Genomic DNA, 26,574 nt, shown 5'->3' on the forward strand with positions numbered 1-26,574 from the left:
TACACAACTTTTCAGATTATTTTCCTTTATGTAGGTTATGACAAAATATTGAGAATATTGGTTTCATATTTCCTTTTCACTCCCCCTCTGCCTGTTCAAAGTGGACCATCAGTGTGGTTCTGGGAGAGTGTCTCTGTGTGCGAATAGCCACTGAGCTTTGCTGAAAGGCGGTCGGTCACCACCTAATACCCTCATGCTGCTTTCACATGTGAGGTGATCACCAGCAAATACAGACTCAAGCCAGAGCCGAGAATTTGCAGACACACACACACACACACACACACACACACACACACACACACACACACATGGAATTCTGAGAGTAGAGAATTTTGATTCATTGCCACCTGACTACCACCCAGACCCCAGTCCCACCCCCACCAGCCAGAGTGTGGATGACACTGGAGCGCCTGGGATGTTTCTGGGTGTGCAGATCAATACAGTATTTCAAAAGCGAGAAGAATGGAAACGTAGCATGGAAATGCCACCGAAAAGTAGATTTCTACATTTGCTTTGAATGGACAGGATGAGTTGGGTGAATGCAGCTGTGGCTACAAGCTTTTCTGCTCCTATGGTCTCCAGAAGCTTGCATTTCAGGCATGGTGATACTGGGACCATGATGAGAAATACACTGTAAGAAGGAATACCCGATGCTACCTACCATGGATGGACTGGGGGCTCCGACCCAAGAAGGGCTGGTTTATGTGAGGCTGGAGTCCAGCGAGCTCTGCTGTCATTCAAACAGGCCAGGAGTGTGTGGACAAACTTCCGCAGACAAAACTTTCTAGACAGAAGCTTAAGACTGAAATTAGTTTTCTACATGTTATCTCTCTGTTACCCACTGAGTGAGGCAACCTCATGGTTCCTAGTAGGATTTGTTTCTGCTGCGCCACGGTGGGAACTCCAAGTTCTTCTCCCCTTAATCAAGGCAGAAGGCTGCCAACTGTGCACTCACCCCTGTTCTCTGCCCACCCCCCGCTCCTGCTATGCTGGACCCTAGCAGGTCTGCACAGGGGGATGCTCTGGGGACAGCTGCTGCCGGGGCCGCAGGCTGGCTACCCTGGGCTGCTGCCACACCATGCAGCTGACCACAGCTGGCCTGGGGAAGAAAACCCTTACACTGTCAGCTAATCGTTTTTTAAAGGGCTGTGGGAGTTACACACATTTTGTTGACTTAACTTTAATGCTGAAAAGAAGAATACAAATAACACAAAATCAATCTATCAGCATCTGGAAGAGAATATGCAGCCAGACTGCTTGATAGCTTTCTTCCCACCACTTTTGATCTTGAAAATTTCAAGCCTACAGTAAAGACGTAACATACTTGCGAGCACCCTCCACCTGGATTCAGCAACTTGAGCATTTTATTCCTCGCTCTTTCCTTCTAACTTAGTTTTCCCCCTGAAGCATTTGATAGCATTTGCCGATCCTACACAATCGCAATGCTGTCACCACAACTGAGAAAAAAGATGACTCTCTAATGTCATTTAACATGCAGTCTGTATCCATCCAATATGCCCACTTGTCCCACAAATGCTTTAGAAAAACCCTCTGCATCCAGGTTCAGACACGGCTTTGGTTGTATCTCTTTAGCCTCCTGAAATGAAAAACAGGCTCTGCTTTAAAAAACAAAAAGCAAAAAACACGGACTCCTTTTTGAAGAATCCAGGCCAGTTTTATTGCAGGATGTCTCGCCAAGGTAGACATTTCTGGCTGCTCCAGATTAAACATTATGTCACAGCTACTGCACAGGTGACTCTGCACCCTTCTAACTGTACCCCATTAGGAGGTACATCCTGTTCAATTGCACCGCGACTGGCTTTGCTGGATGTGAGGAGGAAGGTGTGGACCCCTAGAATTTCCCGTTGTAAAGGCTCAGTTTCCCTTCATAATAAGATAATCTGTGGGGTGACAATTTAAGATCGTGTGAATATTCTAACTCCCAGACTACCTCTCACTTGGTCATTTTAGCGGATGATTCTCATCTAAATCAATGATTATATCAGGCTTGGCAAAATGGGGATTTTTTTAAAGCTTTTTATTAATTTATTTTATTTTCCCACTGTACAGCAAGGGGATCAAGTTATCCTTACATGTATACATTTTTTCCCCCACCCTTTGTTCTGTTGCAATATGAGTATCTAGACATAGTTCTCAATGCTACTCAGTAGGATCTCCTTATAAATCTATTCTAAGTTGTGTCTGATTTTCTAACCCTCCCATTTCTACACTGACTCACTGGTTCTATTCCATAAAGAAAAGCTTCCCTTATTCCCTTCGCTTTCTTTCTTTTTAATTTTGTTTTGTTTTGAAATGTTTACCATAGAGAAACGGGTTTTCAAAGATTCAATGGTTCATAATCAATGACTTCCATTTTTCCCTTGGATGATCAAGCAGTCCCAAATTTGCATGTGGCAGCCCTTTTGGGCTGGCTCCTGTATCCCTCTGACATCATCCCATTAGTCACTGGGTACGACCTTGCCTTCTGGTACAAGATGCCACAGGCTCACCTGGTTTCTCCCTGACCTAGAGCTGGAATTAGTCATTTCCCCAAGAAGCCCTGTTTCTATTAGTGACAGCATTTAGAAACCAAGATCTCAGCGGTATGTAAGCTCATTGCAACCAGAGTTTCACTGTTTCTAACTCTTTTGAGTGAAAAGAGCCTAAGAAATTTTATGTGTTTTATATATTGTGTATATTTTAATCATGATTTCATGCTGATATGACTTCATGCTGATATTTCCATTTCAAATTTAACATTACAGACATTTTCTTTCTTTTTTTTAAAAAAGTATTTCCATCTCTTCTCGTACAATGAAAACTTGGGAGCTTATTTGCTTATCCTACTATATAAAAAGTCATTTTACAACAGCAATATGAACATTACTATGAAAAATAAATTTACTAAAAATATTATTTCATTTCAGTTCTTTTCGTCCTTAGAATATATCCCATTGTAACTGAGCAGGACCCTATGGGGCTCCCCTATGTCCTCGGCCTGCCTCTGATTTGCAGAAAATCTCTCTCAGGCCTCTCCCACTTCAAAGTCACAAAAGCCTGGATCAAGAATTAATGATTGAAAGGATGTGAACATGTAGTGACAAAACAGCAGCTGGGCCAGGAGATCTGTTAACAATTGAAACAATGAATCTGCCCTATTGCAGTCACAGAATCTTTAGTTCTTCCCTGAAGTACATAGATAACAGTATCTGACGCACTTTCCTGAGCTGTTTTACAGATGCTAAAATCCTCACCAAATGAAAGATGTTAAGTACATGATGACTATGAGCATGTAGCCTCCAGACTGGCTGGAGCCTGAGGATTGATGGTTGTAAGTCCTATGACATCATCCTGTTACCTCACCATCAACCAATCAGAGCACTGTGCACAAGCTGATCACATACCCTGTAACTGCCCCCCTCCCAATCACCCGGCCTTTAAACATGCTTTTCTGAAACTCGTTGGGGAGTTTGGGTTTTTTGAGTACAAGCTGCCCTGCACTCCTTGTCTGGCACCTTACAATAAACACCAAACTTTCTTTTACTACAACTCAGGGTTGGCAGGCAGACTGATTTCACCATGAGCGGGCAAATGCTCCCCAATCTGGTTCGGTATCATCACCAAAAGTACTTGCGGAGAGACTTGGGTTCAAAAGTCAACTTAATTTTTCTATTCTGGGTGGTAGTATTATTAATTTGTATTTCCATCTATATTCAATCCTACGGTTAGCTTGTTTCATACTTTTTTTTTTTTTTGTCTTTTGTCTTTTTAGGGTTGCACCCGCGGCATATGGATGTTCCCAGGCTAGCGGTCTAATCAGAGCTGTAGCTGCTGCCCCACACCACAGCCACAGCAAGGCCAGATCTGAGCCGTGTCTGTGACCTACACCATAGCTCATGGCAACGCTGGATCCTTAACCCACTGAGCAAGGCCAGGGATCGAACCCACAACCTCATGGTTCCTAGTTGGATCCATTAACCACTGAACCACGACGGGAACTCCTGTTTCATACTTTTAATTTAAACTTTTTTTTAATTTGCAAAACATTTACATGCATCAAAAGTCAAAACTATATAAGAATTATACTCAAGGAAGTCTTGTGCTCATTATCCTTTATTTCCTCCACCCCAATCCCACTCACCTATCGCCATAGTAACTGATTTCAGTTCTTTGAGGCTTCGAGTTCTCTTTGTAAAAATAATGTATGTGTGCGTTTATAGACAAACATACACATATATTTACTTATTCCTTTCTTTTTTAACTCAAAAGGTATTCCTCCATACAACTCATCTGCACGTTATAGTTTACTGACGTTTTCAAAATGATGGCATTTTAACCCAGCCATCCCTTCCACATTGATTTGCTGGCATTCTTTTGGAAAGAAGAAAATTCTGCTTGTCTGCTCTGGAAACTTGCTCTACTTCTGTCCAGAGAAGTCTTTTTCCATCTCCTGTATAGCTTTGTATTGGTCTCATGTGTGTTCCATCACTTCTTATGGCTTTTCAATAAAAGATCCTGCTCCTCTATTCTAAACTTCTACCCTGAACACACTCTCCAGGCACACTGTTAAGGATCAGGTGACACAGCCACATGAAGTGTTAGTAACCTGTTAGTATCCTCCCAAAGCCCAGGCTGCCCACAGGAAGCAGGCAACAGGGCTGGGCTGTAAACAGCTCAGTCTGACCACAGCCACCAAGCCTGCCTCTTCCCCAGCTATTCCTTCTGTGGCAAACGGCAAACGCAGTCTTCCTTGAGGCTCTTATGTCCTTCGCAGGCTCCGACTTAATGGCATATAAAGTACTCTTTTTTTAATGCCAGCCTACAACTTTGAAGCCCTAATTTGCCCCACGTGACAGCCCTCCATTCTCCAAACATGAAATTTTTTTTCATCAACAGAAAATTCAGTCTAGTTACAGTGTCAGGAAAAAAGATCTGCCATGACTAAGTAGTTTTTTACATTTTTCCACGTATATTCTCTGAGTTATAACTATCTACACTCAGTAAAGCAATTATCTGTCTATTACTTTTAACTGTATTGAATTTAAAATCTAATGTATCCATCAAATTAACTCTATTTTGCATGCAATCATTATATATACACAGAGGAACGTGGATTTGTTATTTCCATAGAGGGTGAAGATAGTCATATACATTTTATTAAAATTTATTTAGCTACTGATTTATTATTGAATCCATTTATTAAAATTTATTTAGGTACTGATTCCTAAATGCATTGTATTATCTTTATCTCTTATAAGCCAAAGAAGTCTAGAACAACCAGTAAAAAAAAGCATGTTAACGGCTGTAACTGTGTTATCAGTTCAGAAAAATGAGATGAAATCAGCCCAATCTTACAGGGTTGGCCTTGAATATGTGTCTGAAATATGGCATTGTTAATTTTAATTGTACGTAAATAATTAAAGGTGAAGCAACTGCAAAGAAAAGTGATATATTCCTACCAATTTACAGTAAACCAGTTTGCGTGCTAATAAAATAAATTTACCAACAATATCTTGTTGCATCTCAAAATATGATCTTTTTTTTTTTTTTTGGCTGCAGGTGCAGCTGTGGAAGTTTCTGGGTCAGGGATTGGGTGTGTGCCACAGCAGGGACAAAGTTGGATCCTTAATCTACTAGGCCACCAGGGAACTCCCCAAAAGATGATTTTTTAAAGTCTTAGGGTTATGGGCAACCCTGTGGTCACTGTGGGGTCAGATTTCCTAGCTGAGGATTTTCCCTGGATGTGACAGGCCAGCTGAGGAGGTGACCTAGAGGCATGGCGACCTCCAAACTCCCCCTTCAGGTGGGTGACCTTCCACCTCCCACCCCAAGGAACAGATGGAGACCCCATATTGGCTCTGAGGGAGGCCAGTCTCAGGCATAGAGAAGAGTTCCCACAATCTCTTGGTCATTGTCTCGCTTTGGGCTGAGGATGCAATAAGAGAGTCAGCCTACTTAGCAGGAATGCTTGGATATTTTAAAGAGGACTGGACTGGCGAGACACTGCCTGCACTGGTGTGGTGCTGGGCAGGGCCAGTATATCCTTGCCTTGACCTCTCAGAAACAACGTGTCTGCCCCCAAGCTAGTCTCTCCAGGATTCGAGGCTATTTTCTGCATTTATCCTTCAACTCTGAGCTCTCTGAATGAATAAAACAAAAACTAATATACAGCAATCTTTAGAAAGGCAGTTTCTGAACACTACTCCTATCTTACTCACCCAATGGCTTTTAACTGGAAGCAGTGTAATTTTTTTTAATGTTATACTTTTTTTTTTTTTTTTGGCTTTTTAGGGCCACACCCAAGGCATATGGAAGTTCCCAGGCTAGGGGTTGAATCGGAGCTACCGTTGCTGGTGTACACCACAGCTATAGCAACTCAGGATCTGAGCCACATCTGCTACCCACACCACAGCTCATGGCAATGCTGGATCCTTAACCCACTAAGCAAGGTCAGGGATTGAACCTGCATTCTCATGGATACTAGTCAGGTTTGTTAACCTCTGAGCCACCACGGTAACTCAAATGTTACAAATTTTTAAAGGATACATGTTTGTACACCATCCATGGAGATTCTGGGTAGGCTGGCGGGGGTGGGGGTGGAATCTAAATTTCTGTACCTAGGAGTTCCCTTCGTGGCTCAGCGGTCAACGAACCCGACTAGGATCCATGAGGACGCAGGTTCGATCCCTGGCCTCACTCAGTGGGTTAAGGATCTGGCGTTGCCCTGAGCTATGGTGTGGGTCGCAGACATGGCTTGGATCCTGCATTGCTGTGGCTGTGGTGTAGGCTGGCAGCTGTAGCGCCGATTCAACCCCTAGCCTGGGAACTTCCATATGCCTTGGGTGTGGCCCTAAAAAGCAAAATAAATAAATAGATAAACAAATTTCTGTCCTTAGGGGGAAAAATATCTCTCTGGATGCTTCCAACCCACATGCCTTCATTTTATGCAAATTAAATTTTGTCCCTTAAACTAGTTATAATGAAACTAAGAAAATTTCACAGAAAGACCATCAGCGTAAATGGCCTTTACCGTTAAGTCGTTTGCTGCTCAAGTTAAACACATAAAGAGTTACCAGGTCATAGTCTTTCAAAGACTGATTGTAAACAATACAGGCAAACCAGGAGGCCTTGAGACTAGTCTTAAGGACAGATGTTTCCTTGATGGTAATTACAGAGACACACTGCCCGCTGCACACAGAAGCCTTCGGCATTCGTTTCATTATAGAACCGCATTATTCACCTAGATACTTCCTACAGAGTTTGCTTCAAAATTATCAGTTGGTTCAGTGTGAGAATATGCAGAAAAACGTTGGCTGCTGCTGCAGTGACGGTCTGTAAGGGCTCCAGCTGTGCACAGCCCTTGTACAAAGCACAGGAGGAACCTTCTATCTGACTACACGTGATTCAAATTTTACCCACGGCCGTGGCTAGCTTTATGCAGAGCTGTGTGCCTTCCGGGCTTTTGTGGCTTTGTTTTACCTTTGAAAAAGGAGACATTCTGTTGAACATTTTCTTTCCACCTCTCTATCAATATCTGAGAAATAATTAAGGTCAGCAAAATTCATTTTTTTTTGGATTTGGGAAGCTACACTTTCTGACATAGTTTCTTCTGTTTATGAAATGAAATAGATGTTTAGCTCATGGAATGAAAAGCTTTGTATGCTTTTACCAATGGCTGGAAAGAAACAGGAAACATATGATATTGAGTCTAAGCATCTGAAATCACCACTTGCATACGCATCTCCAAGAGGCATACAGAATGAAGCTCGATAGTTCAACACACACCATGGGCTGCTCGTCAAGGGTAAAGTGGCTCATAGGGGGTGGGATGGTGACAGCTGAGCTGAAGTCCACACGCTCCCCAGATGGGTGTGGGCCCCACACCTGGGTCCCCTTCACTGCTGTGCTCTGGCCTCACCTCCTGCAGGTGGGCCCTGCCCTAACGCCCAGGATCCACGTCCTGTTCCTTCACCTCCTGAAGCTGTCCCTCTCCTCCTTGCCACCTGGCCTAATTTCCAACTTTGCTTGGTACTTCTTCTGCACAGGACTCTGGACGCCAGGTCAGCCCCACTTCACCCTGTTTCCCACGCTCGCCAGAGAAAAAACACAAATCTGATTATGTCACACTCTTCCTTAAACACAGCAGTGGTTTCTACTTCTTTTGATGAGGTTAAGACTCTTCCTCTGACCTAGAAGGCGCCCTGAGGTCTGGCTCCATCTGCACTCCCAGCCTCCTCGCCCACCAGGCGACCATATCTGTCTCATTCCTCTCAGAACGTATGGCCTCCACGTTGCCCTTGACGCAGGCCTCCTATGCCCGATAACGGGGCCCTGGGGAGTCCCTGAGGGAGTCGCAAGGGCAGAGACGGGTCCCAGAAAACTTTATTAAAAGCAAATGCAATAGTCCTATCTTAGGACAAGTGACATAGGGTCCCTGCTGCTCTCCTTAGGGAACCACAGCCTGACATTTCCCTCCCTCTTTTTCTGTCTCACGAGTCTATCATGGATGACATCAGGGACTCTGCTGAGAAAGCCACTGTGTCACATCTTTAGAAAACATGTTAAAAGTTAGGGTTAGAACCATAGCAGAATTTAGTCATATCTGAAGAAAGTGTTGAGGGGTTTTCGCTTTAAGTCAAGAAGAAAAGCTACTTACTTTTAGAACGCGTTTAACACTGTGAAAACCATTGAGAAGGTACAGTTTATTTTGTTTAGGTTTCAGAAATAAACCTGGTGACTCGCAGTTAGAGCAGAGTTTATGCTGGTACGTGGAGCTTTCTCCAAATGTGTTCAGATGTCTCTGGGGGTGGCTCAAACACTGATAAAAGCGAACTTTTGTAAAGAAATACAAACCTATCTAATCATTGGGACTGTGTGGCCACAAGGTTAATCTCCTGTTAGAGTGGAGTGTTTGGAAAATACTGACAGATATCAAATTGTTAGATATGATTCCAGGCAGGGTGAGATGACCATGAAAAATCAGCTGGAGGACCACACGGACAGTGTCGATCTGCACACGATGGCACACACACACGTATACACCTGTGCACACACCCGGCGACGTGTGAAGACACGGTCATCAGAACGATCACAGAACTGGGGGCAGGGGAAGCTATTACATGATTTTCCTTTTCTCTTGGCACTTTTCTACCAGAATTATAGTAAGCACGGATTAGCTTCCCAAAGACAGAGAAGCTGTCAAAGGTATGATTTAATCAGTTATTTTACAGCTATAGCATGTAATTGTGAGTAGCGTGTAATAGTCATTTCCAAATGGGAGCCCTTGTGGTGCTTTTGTAAAAACAGAGTGCTCTGGTTCTCGTCTCTGGGGCAACATAGGGTGGGGCTGGATATCTGTGTATCTAAAAAGTCCCTTAGTTGATTCTCATTTGGAAGCAAGCTTCACAAAGGGAAGTTCAAGAGAAAAGGTACTGTGAATGGTACGGCATTCGTAACAGCTCACTTTAAGATATTTAAGACGCACTGCAGTTGAGATAAAACAATATCTTAGAGCCTTGGAGGCAAGATGTCTTTAAAATAATTGAGATAAATGAGGTTCGCTAATATGCTCAACAACTATAAATACAGTCCCACTCCTTTACAGTGAACCATCTCAGGAATTTCCTTTCATGATGCCATCATGGCACAGGAAAAACAATTCCAAGTAAGAACTGCCAAGATCAGAAGTGGCTCAGAGGTGACCCAGAGACCCAGTATAAGCAAAACCCTGACAAATGCTAGTCATCTCCATCCTAAAATTGGACTGAAACATTTAGAAGGACAAACTCCCTTGGATGTTTGTTTCTTCTTTGTTGAGAGGTAGTAAAAGGCTGACCTGCCCTGGGGATGCCCAACAGCTGAGAACTACCTTTGCCGTCTGGTGGTGCTGATGGAAGGAACTGGCGGGAGGCTGGTACCCTGAGGAGTACCTGGTGCAGGTTCACTTGCCCCCAGAGGTTCCCCGTTTGTCTGAATCAGTGGAGGGTCAGAAGGAGCCACGGGAGAGATTTCATACGACAATTTTACCTTCTAAGATGTGCAAGCAGGAGAAAGTACAGGAACCCGGGTGGAACTACAGCTGCCCGAGGCCATTGCCTCTCCCGCATGTGGGTGGTTGCCTCTCCACTTAACCCGTCTCCCTTCACCCCCTTGTCCAGTCTTTGGTGTCCTTGGGAAGGAGAAGTGCTGTGCTGGCAGCTCCCGTCCTCTGCAAGGCCCCCCATCATCCACTGAGGCACAGCTCCTGCATCTTGTCTGCAAGGGTTCCGGCTCCCTGTGATTGGCTCAGGTGGGATCTGCTCGGCCCTCCCCTGCAGCCCTGTCCTTACTTTGCCTCCTCCTCCGCATCCCTTCCCAGCTCTGCAGGTGCTCTGACTCATCTGTGCCTCTAGCAACTGCCTGTCTCCTCTGGGCTACTCTTAGTAGGCAGTGGTCCGTTAGCCAACATTAACTAAAACAAAGACGAGTGGGTCCACTTGAAGACAAAGCATTAACTCTCCTTGGTGACCGCTTGCAGAGAAGATGTCTGAGGTAATTTTCACATCTCCAGAGAGATCGAGATTTCTGTTTATTTTGGCCACTGGAACAGTGTCTGGAACAGTATATGGCACGTAACTGGTTCTCAAAATTTGTTGAATGAATAATTACACAAATAAGGAGGCATGAAAGACTTGGTAAAGAATTACCAAAGAAACTATTCTACTGGGTGGCTGAGGGGCTGGGAGTATACACCATGAATCTAAGAAAAGCTTCCCAAATTTCTAAAAAGGTGAAAAAAAGAACCCTTAGAAGTCATTTTGCTTGTGCCAAAGGCCATCAGTATTTGAATGAGTCCTAAGGAACCACATCCGCTCAGAAAGGCAAGAGAAAATGAAGTTGATTGAAAAGACATAAAAAGCAGTAAAAAAATATTCAACAAATTATGGCATGTACAAAGGACAGAAAAAAAGGGCAAAAAGAAAAGATGGGAAAGAAACAGATTTTTTTTCTGTCCCATCTGATCCAAGAGCAATTAGAAATGGAACTAGCAACAAGGCTTTGGAACCACAGTGAAGGACATTATTAATCAATTCTCCATGGATCTGGAGTCCTGAGAGTTGATGGCAGCCTTGGTGCACTGCTAGAGTTGACTTCTCTTACAGAGGTTCCAGGCCTTGATCTTTTTTTTCCCTGACTGGCCTTTGGTGTTTTGCTCATCAGAGCAAAATCCTTCTTGAGTAACAACTGGGTATGTCTGGAGCTGATCTTTGTGACCTTTCTCTTAGCCCATCACGTGATGGTCATCCAGATGCTTAAAAGACATCACAAATGAGCATCCTGTTGGTGGTGATGGATACTGTGGTTTCCTTTATTCCTTTAAAGGACAAGCTCTTTGGGGTTAAGCTGAATAATCGACAGCAATGTTCTATAATGGGAGCGCTAAATCCCAGATTTTTTTCTTTCACAGAATCAAAGTTGGCATAAAGAAAGCCACGTTGTCTGTATTGATAATTGCATGAATAATTACAGGAATTACAAAAGTGGAAGGGACTTCAGGAGTCACCAGACCCAACACCCTGCCTCTAGGCACGTCATTCTGAAATCTGTGAAGATAGATGGTTAGCTGGCCTATTTTTAGAGATTGCAATGCACAGAGATTACACAGGCTCCCTTGTTAGCTTGTTTCCAAAAAGAACTTCTAGATTATGTGTGACTGTGCTCTTTCTATTTTACTGCCATACAACCACCGATTCATTAATAGCTCAAAATATTGGATGGATTTGCCCTCAGGAAATTATTCACAATATAAGCTCATAAATTTTTAAATTTCCCAATTTGACCCTGGATGGACTAAATCTTTAATTTTTAATACTTTGTGAATATTGCTTCTCTTAATTAACATGCAAAGCCTTTACTCTTAAAAATACTGCTTTCCCCTGTTTTAGTCCTAGGAACGCACGCTGGTGCTTTAGCCTTCAGCTTCACAGATATGAGAAACAAGAAAACATGTCACGAGGAGGGACGGATGCCTCACAAATAAATCTGCTTTCCGTTTCCAGCGAGAAAATCTAATTCTCTGTCTGCAAAACAATCCTGATGCTAAACAATGGAAGTTTTCCAAACAGAAATCTTTGCAATTTTAACTCGAAACTATGTGCGACCAACAAAATTATCTCGAAGAAACCTATCTGACCCCGGGGCTCAGCCAGCCACCTTGCTCAAGGCAACCTTCTTCCTAGACACTGGGTATAAGCCGTCACGGGTCACTGGTTTTAAACATTTGGGCTAAGGTATCAATAGGTGAAGACCTTAAGACAAGAATATTATATCCCGTGTGATTAAACTCTCAGTTGCGAACGCTGAAAGTTGGTAGCGGAGTGGGTATTTATAGATTGCTAGTGAGATTACACTGTAAGCTTGGCACATTGGAAACCAGCACCTTCCATAAACAAACCCCAAATAAAAGGCAAGTAGGGATACATTAAAGCTTTTGGAACAGAGGGATTTTTGCAGTCTTTAAATTTCAAATGTATGGCTTTTATCTCTAATTTCTTCATAGGGATAGTATTTATTAACTCCCAAGGTAAAAGTCCTTCCTGAGCACAAAACATCATGTCCTCATTTTAGACTTCTGCAGTTCAATGAAAAGCTGAATAATAATATGGTGGATTAATTTTTTCTTCAATTTTTTTTTTTTTTTTTTTTAGGGCTGCACCTGCGGCATATGGAAATTCCCGGGCTGCAGCTGCTGGTCTACACCACAGCCACAGCAACACTGGATCTGAGCTGCATCTTCGACCTATACAACATAGCTCAGGGCAATGCTGGATCCTTAACCCACCTGAGCGAGGCCAGGGATCAAACCTGCATCTTCATGGATACTAGTCTGGTTTGTTACCATAGAGCCACAAGGGGAACTCCACTTTGTTCTTTTAAATTTTTTTCTTGATGGTGGTATAACAACCATAATTAGCCTCAAATCCTTTTGCCCCATTTGCATATGCTGAATTTTCCTTAATTACTCTGCCATCTAATTAGGAAGCGCAGTCTGGAGAAGAACTCACACAAGTCAGCTGGGAGAGCAGGAGACCGGCTTACTCCATCTCATGGATTTACTGCTTGGAAATCTGATAGGAAACCAGTTGGAACAGACTCTATTTGCAGGGGCATTAACATGTAAACAGTGTCAGAGGGAAGATGCATGGCACTGGCAGTCCCTGCTAATGGAAAGTGATATTGAGTTTACTAATTCAGATAAGGGCACACAGATTACCTTTTCTCCAAAGCACAGGGACTGTCAGAGAAACAAATGCATGGTCCATGTTGCAATTAATTTGATTCTTGTTCTTTTAAGGTTCTTCTTGTAGATTTAATTAAAGCTTTCACACACTGGGCACATTCAGGACGTATGTGAGTTTAATGGCTTCTTTTGAATGAAAGCACCCGTGGAAGTTATGATTCAAGCAGTAACAGGCCATCCTCAGACAAAGATATTTTTAATAAGAGCTTCTCTTTCTTACTCAGGCGGCAATTCATTTTTTTATTTCAATACGAGACAGCAAATTGCACTTTCTCTGTAGGTCTTCTTCCCCTCTTTTAAATGCTTTCCTGGGCTAAATACTTTCCCACACCCCATCAGCATTATACTTCTTACCATTAGGTTGATAACTTCTTCCATCAAATTAATGTAGTACTGACTCTTACGCTGTGAGACTCCCCAACCCATCTGTCTTTGCTTTGGTCTTTAAGTTTACTTCCCGAGGCTCACTTACTTTGCTTCCTTTTGTAAATGGACCAATATCCTTTGCTGGAAAGCAGCACGCTTCCGACCTGACCTGTTTCTATACTTCAGCATAGGTACTGACATGACGCGAGCAAGTGAGGTGCTCTCTTAGAGGAAATGTTATGAAATACAATGAAAGCAATGATTATTAATAATGATAGTACTTAGCCCAACAACACACACTGCCACCTAGTTTACATTTCTTATGTGTGAACATTTCAACATGACTGCCATCTCTTCTTGAAGTTTTCCTGAGTCCTCCAGCGGAAAGCAAGTTTTCCCTCCGAACTGGCTGAGCCAGACATTCTTTGGGGTTTTACCATTTTCAGCCCAAATGCTCTCTTTACGTACATGGCTTATTTCCTACTAGACTCTAATGCTCTTGAGGTCTTTAGGATAGTCTGACACATGTTGTCCCCATGACACCTGGCTTAGTCCTTGAATAAGGGGGTGCTTAGGTATCCACTGAATGAATCCATGTGTCTCTACTTCTGTGAACCCCTGAACTGAGCACAATGCTTCATTAAGAAGGATGAAACCTTAGATATACCATCAATGAAGACAAAAGTACGTGTTTATGTGTATACATACATACCTATGTACATACAGCTTTATTTTATGCACATCACACTCAAATTAATTATGGTGCCAGGTGAGTCCATCTGGAACTGTCTGGGACCAGCTGCTGTCATACTAGAAGGTGTCTGCTATAGAATGGTCCCGCGGTACCAGCAGAATTAGGACCGTACAATCAGGTTCCCTTGAATGTTCCTCTGCTTTGGGAGGCTCTCCTGGGGTGGAGCATCTAGTTCTCACAGCAACCTTCTCCACTGTGAGCCTGCTTCACATTCGCAAGGAATGTCAGTAGCTGGCCCAACCATCTAAGGCAGTGGCTTTAAACATCAGAACGCAGCACTGTATCACTACGTGCTATGCACATTCCTCCCTCCCCGCACTGTGCCTGGGGATATGGCCCGGAGGTGTAGGCTATCACAAGCCCCCAAGTGATTCCAAGGCAGAGGGTGCTTGGGCTAAACAGGGCGGGACACAGTCCTGTGTCTGGGAACCTCTCTGACCTGCCCAATACTGAGCCGCCCTGTGTGCTGAAGACCTGGCTACACCTGGCTACGCGTAGCAGCAAGCCCCCAAGATGGGCTGTGTGATCCCCATCCTCCAGTGCCGTGGGGAGTGGGTAATCCACAAAGAGAGAAAGGGTCAAACCTCAAAATATTATGAAAGAATTGTCAGGTTTATCTGCACCCCTTGCCATCTTTTATCCATCACATACATCTGAGTGACATGAGGGCAAATGTCTGAAGATGTATTGGTCAATCCTTTGTTTGTTAATTCCTGTTTCCCCCTCTTTTTTATTACTCAATGAGTTTATTACATTTACAATGTACAAGGATCATCACAATCCAGTTTGATAGGATTTCCATCCCACACCCCCAGTGCATCCCCCACCCTCCATCCCCTAACTGTCTCCTTTGGAAACCATAAGTTTTTCAAAGTCTGTGAGTCAGTATCTGTTCTGCCAGGAAGTTCATTATTCCTGTTTCCCCTTTAAGCCAATAAGAATGATGTGTGTGTGCTTAGGGCCACAGTAAATCCTTATTACTCTAAAGGGAGTGGCTGAGGGCAAGATCAGGGGCATGAGAGAATACAACCCATCCATGTCAAACTTCATTTGTAGCCATCACAAATAGGGAATGTAATAGGACACAGGTTGCCTGTACATTTAAGGCTACGGATCTGCTGGACTAGAGTGTCATAGAAATGGACAAAGCAAAGGAATGGACTGGACTGGAGTGCTTGTGGAGGCTAACTGAGTTTTAGTTTATCCACTTTAATTTTTTGTTGGAGAGATCAGAGCTAGTCCTACTAGAATTAGACACCAGTAGTGCTAAGGAACCTTGAATGTTATCTGGAAGTTCTTAAACTGACCAAATGAGAGAGGCCAAGCAAGAGAGCTCAGGACTTGTCAAAGGTCACAGACCACTTTGTGGTCCTGCTGGAGTCATGATCCAGGACCCCTGGATAGGGTCCAATAAATAGCCAGTCTTCCAAACCAGGATGCACTTAATCTTTTTCAGGAGTTCCTTGATTTTTTTTTTTCATTTTATTAGGATTCCCTTGAATGATCTACAAGAAGTAGCTATTATATTATACTAGCAAATGGGTACAAATACATATGTACAGAGCCCTCACCATGGTTTTTATGGGGAGCTTCACGAGGGGAGGTATCTCCTTTTCTTTGGCTTTGCACCTCTTTTCTAGAATCGGCTGCTAAGCACTGGCCCAGGACCAGATGGAATTGCTTAAGCAAGGTTTCCAACTATGCTGTATGCTTTGATCCCAAAGTATTTAGAGAATGCTGGTGACTTTCAGTTTCTCAGTAAAGGCTAATCCAGGTGACATAGGACATTTAGTTATCTAGACAGTCTCCCGATGGACATGAACCCTTGTGGGCCTGATTTTCGGTCTTTAAACCTGAAATTTTTGCTCTAATTGGTAAGTATGTGTTCATGTTTAACCTAGACCTAAGCCAGACCTTTCTCACTGCCATGTGGCCCTCTGCAGAGCACTCTTAGGCACTGGTTAGCACGGGGCCTGCGGAATCACGAAGGCTCTTTAAACTAAGACAACAAGAGATACACTTAAAATGCCAATGTTTAAAATCTTAAGTAAAATAAACAGGATGATGTTCAAAAAGTGTTTTAAGTTGGAATGAGTGCTTATAGTGAAGAGGAAATATCTGACAATACCGCCCTGTCCTAAAGAGAAAAATCAAAGTTGGAACTCGTGAGTTGAATATATATATATATATATATATATATTTTTTTTTTTTTTTTTTTTTTTTTTTTTGAGAAATGACCTCTTGTCCATGGTCAGAAAAAGGGAATAGTTCTTTTTTTTTGGGGAGGGGGGAGTTTCATTGTCAAGATTCTCAAAATGATGTGTAAAAATTTCATTCTGAAGAGACTGTTTTTAAGTGAAGTTAGACAGTGAGAGACAAACATCATATGATATCACTTATATGTGGAATATAAAAAAGGATTCAAATGAACTTATTTGCAGAACAGAGAGACTCAGAGACTGAAAAAATTATGGTTACCAAAGGGGACAGGTGGGGTGGGGAGGGATGGAGGGGGGTTTGGATTGGCACATGCACACTGTGGTATATGGAATGACTGGCCAACGGGGACCTGCTGTGTAGCACAGGGAACTCTGCCCAATATTCTGTTATGATCTATATGAGAAAAGAAATGGAGGTGTGCATATGTATAACTGAATCATTTTGTTGTACAGTAGAAATGACCACAACCTTATAAATCAACTATACTTCAATAAAACTTTAAAAAAAAAACACTCAAAAAAGAAAGATTGTTTTCTTTGCAAAAATCTTCCAGCTCAATCTTGACACTAATTATCTGACAATATTATTGAAAGTGGGGATAGGGCACAAGCATGGCGGAATTATAGGGCCCTGCGGATGAACACGCAGATAACGATAACGACACAGGAAAACCTCAGCTCCTGTTGCCCAGCTCCAGATTTGGACCATTTTTTTTCCCCCTGGGCAATCAAAAGGGCCTCAGGCTAGACCCAGCCTCCCATTCTAAAGAAGCACAAGGACAGATGCAAACGCAGGGAGCGACACCGAGCCTGCCATGTTTTCTCTGGGCCATGACCCTTTCACTAAGGCTCAACCTGCTTACCTGTCACTGAGGTCTGAGCTGTTTACAAGGCAACATTTCCTCATTTCTCATAGTCCCGCATCCCTGGCAGACCAGTGGCATCTGGTTCAATATTTCATTAAATCCTTCTGAAAACTAACAGTTCAATCTATTAGAAAACTAGGGTCCTGAAGCAACATAAATTACCTTGCAGGCTGAGGTGAAAGCCGCCGTGCGGCCCATTTGCCACAGAGATGTTTATAGCTGCAGACTTTCTGCACATTCTGGATGCAAGAAGCAGAACCTTTATAAGCCTCCCTCGGATGGCTAATACTGGAGCTTAAAAAAAAAAAAGGTTTTGAGCAAGAAAAGTTTACTTAGGTTTACACTGAATGCTTTTTGTGCTTTGCATTAATTACCCAGGAATTTAACAGAGACTCTTCTCTGGGGACTATGAGGTTCCTGCCACCCCTGTAGCCTGAGGATCCCACAAGCCTCTCTGAGCCCCCAGCAAAGTGACCTAAGAACATTCAGAGGATACCCCTTCGGAAGACTCTGCTCAATAGAAAGTTTGGAGCTAATTTATTTTTGCTGTAGGGCATCTTGTAAGGTATGTTACTCAGAAGTAAATATGGATGAATGGTTTCATTCCAGACTCTTTCTGACAATTGGTGATCAGTCCACACCACCTACCTTCCTTTTCTTTCCTTTTCTTTTCTTTTTAGGGCTGCACTGTGACATAAGGAAGTCCCTGGGCTAGGGGCTGAACTGGAGCCAGAGCTGCCGGCCTACACCACAGCCATAGCAACACCAGATCCGAGTTGCATCTGTGACCTACAGCAGAGCACATGGCAATGCCAGATCCTTAACCCACTAAGCGAGGTCAGGGATTGAACCTGTATGCTCATGGATACTAGTTGGGTTCTTAACCTGCTGAGCCATAATGGAAACTCCCTCCATGCCACCTTTAAAAGTACTTGTCACTTAATGAGAAAGAGAAGCTTGGGTCTCTTCCAATGGTGATGGGGGGGGGGGGGGATGGAAAGAAAAGACTTTCTACTCCAGTTACAGTAACAATGCCTGGTGTGGTTCAGAGACGGATTCTTCAGGAATCTTCCTGTATTTCGCTCCTTTAGTGAGCATCTCTTCCTACGCCAGCCCATGAGTCTGAACTTTTATTTGTAATAATAAACAGAAGGGGAGACAAATCTTTGAGTGTTACTTTTAAAGGCCCCACAGAGTTCCCGCCGTGGCTCAGTGGTTAACGAATCCGACTAGGAACCATGAGGTTGCAGGCTCGCTCCCTGGCCTTGCTCAGTGGGTTAAAGATCCGGTGTTGCCGTGAGCTGTGGTGTAGGTCACAGACACGGCTCGGATCCAGCTTTGCTGTGGCTCTGGTGTAGGCCGGTGGCTACAGCTCTGATTCGACCCCTAGCCTGGGAACCACCATATGCCGTGGGAGCGGCCCTAGAAAAGGCAAAAAGACAAAAAAAAAAAAAAAAAAAAAAAGCCCCAAAGAAACCAGCCATGGGCCTAAGACTGCCCACATATAATTTTGAGAGCTGTTTTTTTTTTTTTTTTTTTTTTTTTTTTCCTTGAGTGAAGTTAATGTTAAATGTTTGTTGCGGAGAGGAAACAGTCAAATGAAGCTTTCATCACAACCAATGCTGGGCTCATGTACAGATGTACTGCTTATAGTCTGAGGGGCAAGCCTGCCATGGCTGTAATTGTGTGGCTGGTGGGGTGATCAATCACACAGGCCTGTTCCGGGCTGGGCACGCTGTCCCTGCATTTGGGGCCTGTCACAGATGAAGAGCTCTCACTTAGTGGAGCTCACCTAACTGCACTAGAAAAATACAGACATTCTCAAATTAATCGTGTGCCCCGTGCCACGTCAGGAACACGTTCCCGAAATCAGCATAGCTGACATCACTCAGCTTAGCAGTCACCAGAAAAGTTGCCGTAAAGCAATCTGTGCAGAAATTGCAAATTGGGATTTGCAGCTGTGGGTCCCTACCATGTCCCCAACACCCGCCACACCATTTAATTCATCTCGGCTGCTGCTTTTTCGCTGTAAAATGAGAGGTTAGGAAGAGCTGAACGCCAAGACTCCTTGTAGCTCTTGAAATTCTATGCATCATTTAGTTTAAACAATCTCATGCATTAAATGCATTCCAAATAGCAGGAGTGGAAAGTGAATCTTTGCATATTAAATCAGTTTCCAAAGTACTCACACTGTTGTTTCAGGAATAGCACCTACAGAAAACAAAAATGTACCTGGTGTTAAAAAAAAAAATCATATTTTATGGAATTAGCATCTATTCAGCCTATATGAATATATATGCTTTGCAGCAAAAAAAAAAAAAAAAAAAATCATAATCAATTCCTGTGATTCCTTAAGACTAAATAAAAGCACACACATATGCCACACTAGATTTCTGCCTTGGGTGAAATTCTTACCTATCTTACGAACTATGGAGAAGCTCATGTGGCTGCAGATGAGCCAGTTAAGGTGTTTTTTTCTTCTTTGCTGTTGAGAAGGTTGTTCCTACATCTAGATCCCCGCTCTCTGGAAAAGGTGCGTGAGGCATGCTGTATGAGAAATATTCAGAGAGCACCCTCAGCAATGGGGGCAAGGACTTTTCAATAAATCTATGCTTTTACCCTTCCTTCACCCCCTGAGAAAACAAACAAAAAGCTTTTGTCTTGTTAATCTGATAAGCAGTCTTGGCCTCAGTCAGCATGATATGTTGTTTGTAGGTGTGACTTTTGGTGCAGCCACTGCTAAGGTGTGTCTGTCACACGCGGCACTAGGACCATCCAAGTTAACTTTTCTGCAGGAAGGAAAAGAAAATAACCAACAGGGAGAGGTTAGGGAGGACAGAAGTCTTGGCTGCTGTGCTTCCGACTGTGATAGCTTGGCGGCATTTACCCTTTTCAGTCTGCGTTTCCTTCCATACTCTCCCAACGTGTCTTTAAGGAAGCCATCTCCGAGGGTGTGGATATGGTAGATATTTAATGAGTAATTTAATTCCAAAGCCAAGCAGGAACGCACGACGTTTTATTTAACTTTTCCCTCTGGGTCCGGCAGAGCTTACTTGTGAAATATTAGATAGATCTGGATCGAGGCTGTGCAAATGTTCCTGCTTATTAGCCACCTCTGGTGACAGGGGTCTGTGCTATAGCGAGGCTGGACACCAGCTGCCTCAGGGAGGGGATTCCAATGCGATGATATTTGGATTTGGTCAAGTCCTGCTCCATTCAAGTCAGTAAGAGAGGTCAAGGGCCCATAAATCAACTTTGTTTCACAAAATTCAGCACTTTTCCCCTTTGTAAATGCTTTGTGCTTGTATCTGAATCTTTTCTCTATTAGCACAAATAATGGAGTGCTGATTCCACTAATAAAGGGAACTTTAGAAAATTGTTATTTTAAGAAAAATGAATATGGGACTGACTTATTTTTCTTCTTAAAGCAGAAGAGACAGTCTGCAAATTACCAAATTTAGCAAATTTGCTAGTGAGAAGAAAAAAATTAAAACCAAGAGTACTGCAGGCACTAAATGTGGCTTACACATTATTGTTGCTAAGTTTAATTTAAAATATTTATGATGATACTTCAAAGCACATTTTGCAAGAATTACCAAAGATGTTATAAAGATCTTACCATAAGTTTCCTATTACTTAGGATTGGCCAGAAAGTGGTCTGGGGTTGCCAGGTTTAATGCGAAAACCAAACAGTATGGCATAAAATTAAGATTAGATTTGATTAAAAATGAAAATATGTCCTTGTCAAATTCATTTAAAATATGTAATAGCTCTCAGGAAATACCTTTCAGCCTGAGATTAATACTGAAAAATGATGCTGTAATAGATACAGATGCCAGTAAATATTTTTAGGCGAGCACTAGAAACAGCCTCAGTGCAGTCTAGAGCTGGGAAACAGAACAGAATACGAATAGGAAATACTTTCAACTGGGAATAAGCAAGCAAGCACCGAAAGCTGGTTTGAAAATCATTTGAGTTCCATCATCAGTGCTGGCCCAAATGGCAGGGTGTAAATCACTTTAAAGGCTTGCTATTCCATTTCCCTACATCTGTGGGGGGTAATATTTATCTCAGTATCAAATGCTACATTATATCAGCAGAGACCAAAAATTAAGAGCTGCTGTATCACATTCACATTACTCAACTTTCCACCCATCAACACCACAGTCCAAATGCTTAATTTTTATTGGCTATCGTCACCATCATCATCATCATTACCAGCATCACCACCATCGTCATCCCACCATCATCATCACCCCCACCATCATCATCCCATCATCATCCCCACCATCGTCCCCATCATCATCAATCCCCACTATCATCATCCCACCATCATCATCATCCCCACCATCATCAATCCCCACCATCATCATCCCATCATCATCACCCCCACCATCATCCCCATCGTCCCCACCATCATCAATCCCTACTATCATCATCCCACCATCCCCACCATCATCATCCCCACCATCGTCATCCCCACCATCATCAATCCCCACTATCATCATCCCACCATCCCCACCATCATCCCCACCATCATCATCCCCACCATCATCAATCCCCACCATCATCATCCATCATCATCACCCCTACCATCATCCCCATTGTCCCCACCATCATCATCAATCCCCACTATCATCATCCCACCATCCCCACCATCATCATCCCCACTATCATCATCCCACCATCCCCACCATCATCATCCCCACTACCATCACCCCCACCATCGTCATCAATCCCCACTATCATCATCCCACCATCATCATCACCAACACCACCATCCCCACCATCATCTCCACCATTATCTTCCCATCACCACCATCATCGTCATCGCTATTAAAGAAGCAGCAACTAATAAAAATGGAATGACTGTTTAGAAGAATCAACCTATATTCAATTGTGGATATGCCATTAGTAATTTCAATTACTCAAGGTAAAGCTTCTTTTATCTTTTTTGAGTGAGTACCCTTTCTTGGGGTTAATAAACTTGTTTGGAGGAAAGACAGGCTCTGTAAGAAGTTTCTTACAGATGACACGTCATACAAACATATGGTGTCGCGAGGTAGGCAGTTGAGCAGAATTCCATTTGGGGAGACTGTCATCTTCATGGTGACTCCAGTTACACAAAGGAGGCTGCTGTGCAGGGAAAGGGGTTTTTCAGGAAGGAGAGCATGGGGAGCAAGAAGAGGAGTTGCTTCCTGCCTGGCAGCAACCTAAGCAAATAATCTGGAGTCAGCTGAGCCTCTTGGAAGGAGCAGGGTGGAGGGGCCCTGGGTGGGAGTGCGCCCAGGGGCTCCCATTGGCTGGACCAGCTGTGATTCATTCACTCATCCCAGGATCCACAGGCAGGGACCGAGTCCAGGTGATGAGAGACAAAGGGACTGAGCCTCGGCCCTGCCCTCAAAGGGCTTTCAGTCAACCAAGAGCCACAGAATCTGCTCTGCCAGAAACAGGCAAACTGGAGACCCACTAAGGACGCAACCATAGAAGCTTCAGATGATGGGGAGGCGCCCTGCCCTGCCTGCATCTTCAGCAGCATGTACTGAATTTATTTTCTATTTGTTTTTTGTTTTTCTATCAAGCCCATAAGACTGAAACTGCACACATCCCGAGGCCTGCCTGTGGGGAGTGACATGGGTTGGATCTGAGGCGCTGGCAGCTTCTCGAATGCTAGACACATGCATATTCTTTTCTTCTTAATTGACGTTTCGTTGATTTACAATGTTGCGTTAATGTCTGCTGTACAGCAAAGCGACTCAGTTATACATATGAATACATTCTTTTTATATTCTTTTCCGTTACGATTTATCTCAGGATATTGAACACAGTTCCCTGTGCTGTGCAGTGGGCACTCTTGTTTATCCCTAGACACATTCATATTCTGTTTGTAGGTGATCTGTGGAGTCACTGTTACCAGTAAAGAAAATCAAAAATTGACAGCTGTGAGAGCCATCCGCAAGCGTGACCCACATTCCACTCTCCGATGTCTAAAAATAAGGTACAGGGGACATTGTTGTCTTCCCTTATGACTGAAACAACCAGCTCATCCCCAGGAATCTCAGCACAGGTGTTTCGGCTGCTTCCAGGCTGACGGCTGTCCTGCTGGCTTTGGGGGGTATTATGGTGACAATTCAGGAGGTGCTTTTTGGAGGCAATTTGGTTTTCCTGCTGTCACTGCTGTCAATACCAATGCAGACAGACCTCAGGCTGTGTGCTCTCAGTGTGACTGGGTGTATTTCCGTGGCCTCCCTAGCCCCCGGGAAACACATCCAATCGCATCAGGGTTCTGCTGTGAGCTGGAGAGAGTAACCCTCCCAGGGGCCAGGCCTAACAGCGCACAAGGCAGACACTCCATCACACGCCGGGTACCCAGGACCATAGGCGGCCTAGTGCTCCGAGGCTGACCACTGGTTACAAAAGTGAGGGCAGTGCTTCAAAACCTGTCTAAATGGCCTTTGTCTCCCACTGTTAAGACATTTTAAAAAAATTGTGGTAAAATATACATAACACAAACACAAAATCTACTAACAAGTTTTTTTTTTTTTTTTTTTGTTTTTGTTTTTGTTTTTTTTTGGCTATTCCTGCAGCATGCAGAAGTTCCTGGGCCAGGGATCAAAGTCAGGCCACAGCAGTGACAATGCTAGATCCTTAACCCACTGAGCCACCAGGGAACGCCTCACAACCATTTTTAAGTGTACAGTTCAGTGGCATTAAGCACATTCACGCTGTGGGGCTACCATCAGCTCCATCCATATCCAGAACTTTGTCCTCTTGCCAAACTGAAACTCTGTATGCATTAAACAATAATCCCCACCCCGACCCCAGCCCCTGGCAACCACCGCTCGACTTTCTATCTCTATGAATTTGAAACTCTGCGCACCTCGTATAAATGGAATCATATAATATTTGTGATCTTGCGCCTGGCTTATTTCACTTAGCATCATGGCCTCAAGGTTCATCCACCTTGTAGCATGTGTCACAACATCCCTCTTTCTTAAGGCTGAATACTATTCCACTGTATTTATGGATGCACCAGGTTGTGCTTGTCCATTCACCTGCTGATGGACACTGTGTTGTTCCCACCTTGTGGTGACTGTGAATGAGCTGCTGTGAACATGGGTCTACAAATATCTGTTCAAGTCTCAGCTTTCAATTCTTCGGGGTATATATATATACATATATTTATGGAAGGACATTTTTGTCCACAAAAACAGCAGGGCTTCATCTCTGGGTCCCAGTCCAGTATGCTTTGCATTTCATGCATGTGGCCAGAGCAGTACGTGTCCCAGGGTGCGTTTGCCAAATCACAAAATTAACTCAGGAAGAGACACTGACTAATTGCTCTTCTTGTGGGCTCAAGTTATCATAATCAACACCATTTTAGAACTGAAGGCATCTTTAATTTGTCTTTCTATATCCTCCTTCGTTTCTCTCTTAGTTTATGGATCTGTCACGATGGCTATTTCCTTTACCTTAGCTTAACTGGCCTTATTATTTGTTCCAAGCTCCAGCTTAACTGTTGTAGGTTCTTCACACATTAACACTAAAATTAGCAGCGTCACATCTGAAAGAGAAATGATTGCTGAGTGCCCTCGGTTTAAGCTGAAAAATGCGGAGGCTAATGCACTGGTCAGGATAGTAATTAAAAGATATTTTGAGACTCCAAAATTTTTAAGTCATAGACCCCATGGTATCAAGTAATTGTCAGTGATGCCCTTTCACGCTCCGTGTTAGGAGAAGGGCCTGCACATTGGTGAAGAGGGTCACATCGTGCGTCACCAGATCTGTAATTCTGACCTTTGAAACTGTGAACTTGTTAATGAAGCCTGTTAATCATCCACATTCTTCCTAGAGTCGGTTTCTCCGTTCACATAATGATCCATCATTTTACTTTGGGACTTAGAACTTCGGTTAAATTTGGTTTCCCTTGTTGTTCTTTATATCAATGTTGATCATAAATATAAAAAGATACCCAGAATAAGAGCCATTTATTTCTGTTGCTTTCCTTTTTTGTTCAAATACTGTCAGGACACCTGTGCTCACAAGGGGTTCCCTGGAAGTTATCGCTCCTGACATGGGTATCAGCCATGGTTGGCGACAGAGCCCGGACCACTGCCACACTGACAGGTGTATCACCACGTGAGGAGGCACTGAATAAGCTAGACATGATCTTGAGTTAGGTGGGATTTCCAGCATCAGGCTGGCACTGTGACTTTCCAGGTTAAACTGCCATGGTAGAATTCACGGGGGAGTTTGGGATGAGTTAGAGGCTGTATGGACATCCAGGTGGATGGATTGTTTGAGTCGAGGCACTAGCACAGCAAGTAGGACAGAAGGAAATTAAACCGCTCTGGAAGCTCAGGCACCTGAGTAATTTCCTGCTGAGGAATGAAAGTGGGTCGTCCCTGCCCCAGAGTGAGTTTTGGGTTGCTGCCGGGTGGCTCCTAGGCTTCTGGGGGCTCCTTGGAGGGTGCTAGATGCCCGCTGAGCAGAGGAGGCTGGGCTGCAGTGTCAGGTCTGGATGCTGTGGCATGAATTCGCCAGCATTCACTGCAGCCCAAAGCAGTCAATGTTTTCTTAACTGCAGCTGATGTCAGGACCAAGTGGGGTCTGGGATTGGACACTGGGGCAGCTCAAAAACGTCAGGGTGCCAGAGGTTATTTAAACTTGGGTCCTCCTACTTAAGGACAGCGCATAAAGATGTATGTGTGCTGGGGTAAAGGATATACAGGGAAATATGCTATCTTTTTATTCTCAGATTACAGCATATACATAAACCCTTACTCCTGCTCAAACCCAGCAGACAGACATCAACAGCCACAGAGCCTGCAAAGACCCTGACCTCACACCATCTCCAGGTTTCCTGGCTCTGCGACCTGGGCTGGACTAAGCAGGAGGCACACAGCAGCGCTCAGGGCTCTGACAATCCCCCAGGAGGTCACTTTAGGAAGGAGGGCCTCACAGGAGGGGGGCTGGCTTCCCCTGAGACCCCACCCACAATGATGGGTGTGGCCTGGGGTAGCCCAGGGCTCTGCTGGGGGAGCTGTTTTGAAAGACCAAGAAGATGATTCCTAGAGAGAGAATTGAGTA

General features: G+C 43.7%; 1 protein-coding gene across 13 annotated transcripts in view; it reads right to left on the reverse strand.

The window, feature by feature from the left end:
• Positions 1–26,574, reverse strand: part of PTPRM (protein tyrosine phosphatase, receptor type M) — a 742,666-nt gene that overhangs the window by 191,241 nt on the left and 524,851 nt on the right. For 5 of the 13 annotated variants that reach the window (XM_021097712.1, XM_021097710.1, XM_021097708.1 and 2 more), the window contains one exon: positions 662–802. The exons of 7 other annotated variants lie outside the window; for them this stretch is intronic. In XM_021097712.1, coding sequence (XP_020953371.1) covers positions 662–802 — 141 coding nt within the window. Of the gene's footprint in view, positions 1–661; positions 803–17,646; positions 17,779–26,574 lie in introns of all 13 variants that reach the window. One more of the 13 variants, XM_021097707.1, reaches the window with a different exon arrangement.

Source organism: Sus scrofa, chromosome 6 (assembly GCF_000003025.6).
Source record: "Sus scrofa isolate TJ Tabasco breed Duroc chromosome 6, Sscrofa11.1, whole genome shotgun sequence".
In the NCBI taxonomy this organism is placed as follows: Eukaryota; Metazoa; Chordata; class Mammalia; order Artiodactyla; family Suidae; genus Sus; species Sus scrofa.